This window comes from Rosa chinensis, chromosome 2, assembly GCF_002994745.2.
Source record: "Rosa chinensis cultivar Old Blush chromosome 2, RchiOBHm-V2, whole genome shotgun sequence".
Taxonomy (NCBI): domain Eukaryota; kingdom Viridiplantae; phylum Streptophyta; class Magnoliopsida; order Rosales; family Rosaceae; genus Rosa; species Rosa chinensis.
Genome location: NC_037089.1, coordinates 83,240,108 through 83,247,939, shown reverse-complemented (window position 1 = coordinate 83,247,939; position 7,832 = coordinate 83,240,108). Strand labels below are relative to the sequence as shown.

At 39.3% G+C, this 7,832-nt stretch overlaps 1 protein-coding gene across 1 annotated transcript; it reads left to right on the top strand.

Annotated features, from left to right (window-relative positions):
* The first annotated feature begins 4,821 nt into the window (after nucleotides 1–4,821).
* LOC112185224 lies at nucleotides 4,822–5,370 on the top strand. Its single transcript, XM_024323427.1, has one exon. It carries the CDS (start codon nucleotides 4,822–4,824, stop codon nucleotides 5,368–5,370), a length of 549 nt encoding a protein of 182 aa, XP_024179195.1.
* Nucleotides 5,371–7,832: the final 2,462 nt, after the last annotated feature.

The following is a 7,832-nucleotide window of genomic DNA, read 5'->3' as shown; positions in this document are numbered from 1 at the left end:
GATTCTCTGTAAGAACGGAATGAGTATTTTGGGATCCTTTGCGTAGGACGGTCTCGGTCCTAATTTCCTGAAAGAACATGCTTTGCAAAATGAGCGAGGGGCCTTAGAAGCAACCAATGAGGATTTTGGTTGGGCATGAGCGTCTGTAGTGCTATTAGAAGCAAAATGTGTGACTACATCTCCTATCATGGCATTGGAGCCATGGGAATTAGTATGTATGGCGTCATGGCCATTAGGAGGAACAACCAAGGCGTCATCCTCATGGTTGGTGCCATTGATGGCGTCATCACATGGTACTTGGGCGGCCCTATGGTGGCCTAAGACGGCTGTAGCGCCAAATGCTGCAATTGTTGCGGTCTTGCTAAGTCTAGGAATCAATTTTCGATTCTTGCTTCTTCTCACTCTGAAGAATGGATGTCCATGTGAAGTCATAAATATACGGAGCATCATATCACAACCAGGGTATCCTAGTAGGTCATGCCAAAGCCAATATGTGTCAGAATACAAGAGATCTTCTCTTATGACGTTATTGGATTAAATTGGTCAAATTGTAGTGACATAAAATCCACTAAATTGACACATAAGCTTCTCTAAGATGCGCTTCCGTCAGCAATCATTAGAGGTAATGCAAAGGAACTCTTTTCCTTTCTCATTATGCGTTTTCGCATGGAATCCGTTGGCTCGTATATCTTTAAAGCTCAACAAGGTTCGATTTGCCTTAGGAGCGTAGAGAGCTTCAGTGACTTTAATCAAGGTGACATTTGGCAATAGGAATTGGGCCATTCCATGTCCTTGAACTAAACCTTATGGCCCAGCCATCGTAGTCACAGAGGAATATATAGGCAACATCTCTAAGAATAATTGCCTATGTCGTAGAATGGTGTGCGTAGTCGCACTATCCGCAAGACATTGTAGTTCAGCCATTCCTAAAAGAAAAGCTCATAATTAAAAAGGAGTCATAAAGAAAAGCACTCAGCTTTTATTAATAAGCCAAATGGAATTACATCATCGTTTCTTTAACCAAAAAGAATCTGATCCAATAAACTAGCTAATGCAAAACAATGATAGTCGTCTAACTCCTTTTAGTAATTTCAATGCAAATGTGACCATGTGAGTAAAGAGATGTAGGTGGAGCAAAGCTCACTTAAGTACCACTTATCTCAAAACTTTCCTAGACATCACACTTACATTGAGTACGCCTCTTTGACGAAAGACTAATACATTGGCATCTACTATAATAATATGGCAATTGCCTACATCTCTTGGAAAATAAAAAGACTTAATCAAAATCGCCAGTTTCTGGGTCTTGATCCTTGTAGTCTTCCACCCTTAGATCGAGATCGCCATCTTGATCTTCTTGTTCCATGTAATCTGCGTCCCTTGCTTCACGATACGTCTTGTATGCGTTTGCAACTTGCTGGGATGCCTTACATGATTTTGCCCAATGTCCAGTTGATCCATATCTAAGACAAGCATCATTATGGTCAGGTTCCCTTGATCGAGGCGCTTGGGAGCGTTTTGAGGACGTTTATTGCCTTTGGTGGCGTTACCATCATAACTGGAGGCTTGACCTCTCTCTCTCTTCACACGTTTACCTCCACGGTTCCGTGCATGCCTATCTTGGCTGCTTCCTTCCTCTTTAGGGCGAGAATATGGACCAGAACGTCCAGAATTATCCATATTCTTAGGGTTTCGCTCCTTGTGTCCTCCCATGGAGGCGGGACTATAATTAGACTCCGGATTTGACTTGGTTCCCACGGGTCTAGAGTGATAGTTCTTCACAAGTATGTTGTCGTGCTTTTCAGCTACGTTCATGGCACCAATTAGCTCATGAAATCTTGTGATGCATCTAGCATTGACATCAATCCGATATTTTTTTGCTATCATCAATGTAGAGACGGGGAAGGTAGAGAGAGTCTTCTCGATCAACATCGTATCAGTGATTTTCTATCCACAGAATTCCATCATAGACTTGATACGAAGTGCTTCTAATTGTAGTCAAGTACAGACTTGAAATCACAGAAGCGGAGGCTATGTCATCTCACTTCTAAGTCTGGAAGCAGGGAATCACAGACGTTGCCAAAAAGCTGCTCGACTTCTACCCATAATTTTCTTGGGTCTTCCTCATTGAGGTACTCATTTTGGAGCGCGTCATTTATGTGCCTTGTCATGAGAATGACAGCTTTTGCTTCATTAGCCTCTCTCGTAGCTCTATTTGCTTCAAAAGCAGCAGCTTGTTGAGGAGTAAGCACGTCTTGACTTGGCTCTTGGATTGTATTCAGGATCCCATCAGCCTTAAGATGCTGGCGCACATCTTGTGGTATCCTGTGCCTGTTGTCTCTAGTGGAGTGAAGCTCAACTTGTTCAGGTTACTCATCCTGAAAAACAACAAGAAAATAGGGTTAGTTTCCGGAGCGAAGAAGGCTACCATGAAAAACTATAAATTTTTTTGGCGTAGTCGCTTCCAAGAAATTAGGGGTTTTTTTAGCGTAGTCACTTCCAAGAAAATCCAATTCCAAGAGGGGTTTTGGATTAGATCGAAACAATGATGTATGTGGTCAATCATTTTTCTTCTCAACAAACTTTAAGTTTGGAGGACTCTACAAGCTCCAAGCTTGGAGTGAGCACGAACCCCATAGTTCGGCTAGGGGTGGGCAAAAATGACCGAAAAACCGAAAAACCGGAAGGGACCGATCCGGACCGTCCGGTTCGGGTCGGGTTTAAGACTGAAAATAAGTTATTTCGGGCCGGTTCGGTCCCATATTCAGTGTACCGGTCCGGTCCCGGTTCGTGACTTGCTGTGACTACATGGCCGGTTCGGTCCCTGTACTCAATGGCCGGTCCGGTCCCGGTTCTTAACTTATGGTGACTGCGCGGACCGAAAAAACCGAGCTTCGAAGTCTATTGTATTAGTGTGGACATGACCACATATGATTAGTAAGTAAACCTAAAACCTAAAATCCTAAATCGTTCTTCTTCAGTTTCTCTCTCTTCCTCCCTTCCTCTGTTCCTCAGCTCTCTTTGAGAGTGTGAGACTGTGACTCCGCCTCTCAGCCTCTGTGGCTCTCTCCCTTACAATCGGTCTTCCTCACCTCTGCGGATCTTCCTCTCAGCTCTCACTCTTTCCCCTCGTGGTCTCTTGCATCTCTGTCCCAGCCTCCCAAGTACACCAAGTATTGATTGGCGACTCCGGCGTCGGCAAGTCCAATCTCCTCTCCAGAACCCTCAACGTCGACGTAGCTGGCCAATCGGTCATCAAGGCCCAGATTTGGGACACTGCTGGCCAAGAAATGTACTACTGCTTCTTCTCTTCTCATTGATTATTTTAAGTTTTGGTGGATTTCTGGTTTTGGAGTGGATTTTCCCTCATGTAAATGAGTTTGATTGCTGAGATTTGGTGGATTTTCCCTTCAAAACCTTCTGGGTTTGCAGACTCATTTGATTCAATGGACTGCCGTCTGGCGTCTGCCGATTGAAAATGACTGAACAGTCATGATAGAAGTGATCCTGTCTGGCTGCAGATCCTGTATAAGTAATCATTTTATCTTCTTCCTTGAATTTGCAGCAAGGTTGCTTTTATTCATGGACTAAAATTCTTAAACTTCATTGTCAGCGGAGCATATGCAACTAGATCACTTCCCTCAGATGAAGAATACAATAATGATGGATATCAGTCAAGGTGCTTCCCTACTGTAAGTGCTTATTCTGATATCTGAAATGCTAGAGGAATATGGATTCTACGTGCTTTGATTTTTGGGACATACTTGGAATAACTAACTAGATGTTAAGAAACGCCCTGGGCATGTAATCCTCCAGGGGATTGGTCAAATCCCTTTTTGTTATGATCTTGTTCTACCACTTGAAATGGAGTCGGTATTCTTCTTTAATACTGAATGTGAAAGAGATGATTAGCCTTATTGTAATCCACAAACGTGGAAAATGGGAGAATGAAATATCCTTTGTTAGTGGTTAGCTTCTTGAAAAATTGGATCCTTCCTTTTCGCCTTTTGTTCTACTAAACAAAGAATCCGGTACTAGTAGTAAGCTATTTAGGTGACAATATGTCTTTTGTCGGTGATAGATCATTTTCATAATTGCAAGCCTTGGACATTGCTAACACACAGATTGCTTTATACTGTTGTAGTCTTTTGTGTTGTTCTAAAACTTTAGGTGCATTTTATTAACTGAAGTGCTTTCATGCTAGTGAAAGTATGTTGTGACCAAGGCACTAAGCAAATTCACTTTAGAATGCTTTTCATTTGTTTATTTTGACTCCATAGAGTAATTTGTGGGTGTCTTAAACTTCATTGCAGCGGAGCATATGCAACTAGATCACTTCCCTAAGATGAAGAATATAATAAAGATGGATATCAGTCAAGGTGCTTCCTTACTGTAAGTGTTGTTTCTGATATTTTAAATGCTAGAGGAATATGGATTCCACGTGCTTTGTTATCTTATGATAAAAGAAAAAGCAACTAAATAGTGATATTATACATATGCACCATATATCCTTTGTAAAATTTCATTTCTCACATGTTTAGTGGAATTAATAGTTTTCAGTTTTTCACTTTTCAGGAAGATATTAAGATTATCAAGGAACTCGGAGTAAATTCTTACCGCTTCTCCATCTCCTGGAGTAGGATAATACCAAGTAAGCTAATTTTTTCATGAGTTTAAGTACTTCCCCTTTTGCTTGAATGGTAAGAAGATACAAGTTTATAATGTGTCTTGTCATGTTTATAATGCGTGTGAATAATAACAGCATCTGGATTTAATCATGCAGCTTGTATTTTCCGGACATTTTATAGACTTAAATACTAGATGGCAACCACATCGGATTCAAGTAACACAGACACTAGCAATTATGGTGGTGATAATGAACTTGTTGTTGTTGGGAATGATGCAAATGATGTGTCTCAGCAAGGTGAGGACAAGGAACCAGCCAGAGAAACAGAAGCTGCTGATCAAACAGAAAATGAAGCACCAACTCAGGCATCCCGAGGTTCGCCTCAAAAAGTGAAAAAGAGAAGAAGAGAAAGTAAAACAAAGAGGGCTGCCCCAAGGTCAAATGTGTGGAATCATTACGAGAGGTATGACAGAACACTCTACATTGAAAAAGATGGGAAGAAAGAAGAATGTGGATTTGAGAAAAGGGCCAGATGCAAGTATTGCTCTGCTGACCTCGCTGCTGATTCTTCATTTAATGGTACAAGTACTTTGCGTAGACATGTCGAGAAGGTGTGCAAAAAGTATCCTGGGAGGGAGAATTTAGAAGACACACAGCAAGTATTGATTAGTGATGGTGGAGTTGAACCTAGCATTAATTCTGACCAATACCAACTCCCTCCAGACTCCCCACAAAGTGAGTAAATCAGAAAAGAAAAACCCAGAAAGTGAGAAAACTCCCCACAATCTCCGCCCAGAAAACCCCCACAAAACCATCGCCCCATACCACCATCTCAATTCTCAACCATCAATAATTCCATCCAGATCGAATCTGAGAGAGGAACAGATCCAATTTTTGAATGAGAGAGAGAGAGAGAGAGTGCCACTTACAAGGAGAACTCTTCGTCCACTGTCAAGAAGATTGAGTGTCGCCGCCCGCTGCCATCGATTGTCGAGGAGATTGAGAGTCTAAAAGAGAGATGTTTTCAGTTTCTAGGTTTTCCCGAACCAAAACGATTTGAAGAGAGTTTGGAAGAGATTGATGTTGGATTGATGCTGGTTTGAGAATCCGAAGAGAGTTCTGTTGTGTGCGAGAGCGAGAGAGAAGATCGACTTCATTGAGTGTCGATTTGAGAGCAAGAGCGAGCCGAGTGTCGGGTTTTAGGTTTGAGAGCAAGAGCGTGTTGATAAATTTGTCGGGCCAAAATTTCATGAAGTGTTAGACCAATATGTCTTTACTTTGTGCCAAAAAACGAAACTGAAAGAAACAGGAAAAAAAAAATTCAAACAAGTGACTTAAATCAATCTCAGTTTAATGCACAACAGAAATCTGTTGTCTGAAACGGAATTTTTTTTAAACAGGCCCTTTCAAAAAAACAAAAACCCAAACAACTAAAACTAAACCAATCTCAGTTTAATGCACAACAGAAATCTGTTGTCTGAAACCAACCCCTTTTCAGAAAACTGATTTACCATGATCTTAAATCTATTCAGACAACATAATTTTTTCATTCTGTCGTTAAAATTATTCAGACAACAGAAAACAACAATTCTGTTGTCTGAGCTCTGTCGTCTGATGAGTTTATTGACATAGTGTATATATATATATATATATATGTGTGTGTGTGTGTGTGTGTGTGTGTTTATATATATATATATATATATATATATATAGGGCTAAATACTGGTTACTACCCTGTGGTCTAGGTCCAAAATCAATTCAGTCCTTGGACTTCTAATTTCATCAAAAACACCCCTGTACTTCCAATTTTGATCTAATATGTCCAATTCGATCATTAATATTCTGTTATGAGTTCAAGTTATAGTTGGATTATTTGTTGAAAAACTATTTATTTGATAGATTTCTAATAATGGGACTCACTCCAAAATTGACTATGCAGGCCACCACAACACCACATCATAAAACATAGGCCATATATGAGTCACGTCAACAAGTTAAATGACTCAATTGTCGAAAGACTAACAAATTGGACCTATTAGATCAAAATTGAAAGTGCAGGGGTGTTCTTGATGAAATTAGAAGTTTAGGGACTGATTGATTTTAGACCCAAACTATAGGGTAATAGTCAGTATTTAGCCCATATATATATATATGTGTGTGTGTGTGTGTGTGTGTGTGTGTGTGTGTGTGTTTATATATATATATGTGTGTGTGTGTGTGTGGAAGTTCTTATACTTCTATTATTCTATATAGAATATGTGCATATATATATATATATATATATATATATATTCTACATATCGGTTGACCAATTCGATCGGATTCGAAAATATGGTGAAATTGGCTAAATTTTGTACCACACTCATAATTTATTGTAATAAACTCATCCAACGGTCGGTTTTTCCATTTTCTTTGAATTGATATGGGTTGCTCTTTGGAGTATATGATATATAAATATAGGTTTATAAGAGTAACTAAGTTTGACCTAGTTGATCGAATTCGAAACGATAACCAAATTGGCTGGATTTTCTACAACCACCATAAAACATTACAATCTCTCAATCGAGCGGTTGGTTTCTCTGAATTCATTTTCCACTTTATGATTGCTTTAGAATGAACCTAAACAGTTTAAATACAATGAATATGTCATACAACTTTAGGAGGAAAATTGGTATAGACCAATGTGTTTGTAATTAAAATTAATTTTTTTTATCTTATGTCCACGCACATCCATTGATGGAATATATACAAACGTGATGTGAAAAAATAAGCACGTTTCGAGGTTGTCACGGCATCGGTCAACCAATAAAACATATAAGTGTCTACGGTTGACTAATCCGATCGGATTCGAAAATATGGTGAAATTGGCTAAATTTTTTACCACACTCATAATTTATTGTAATAAACTCATCCAACGGTCAGTTTTTCATTTTCTTTGAATTGATAGGGGTTGCTCTTTGGAGTGTATGATATATAAATATAAGTTTATAAGAGTAACTACGTATGACCTAGTTGATCGAATTCGAAACGAGAACCAAATTGGCTGGATTTTCTAAAACCACCATAAAACATTACAATCTCTTCATCGAGCGGTTGGTTTCTCCGAATTCATTTTCAACTTCATGGTTGCTTTAGAATGAACCTAAACAATTTAAATGCAATGTATAAGTCATATAACTTTAGGAATAAAATTGGTATAGTCCAA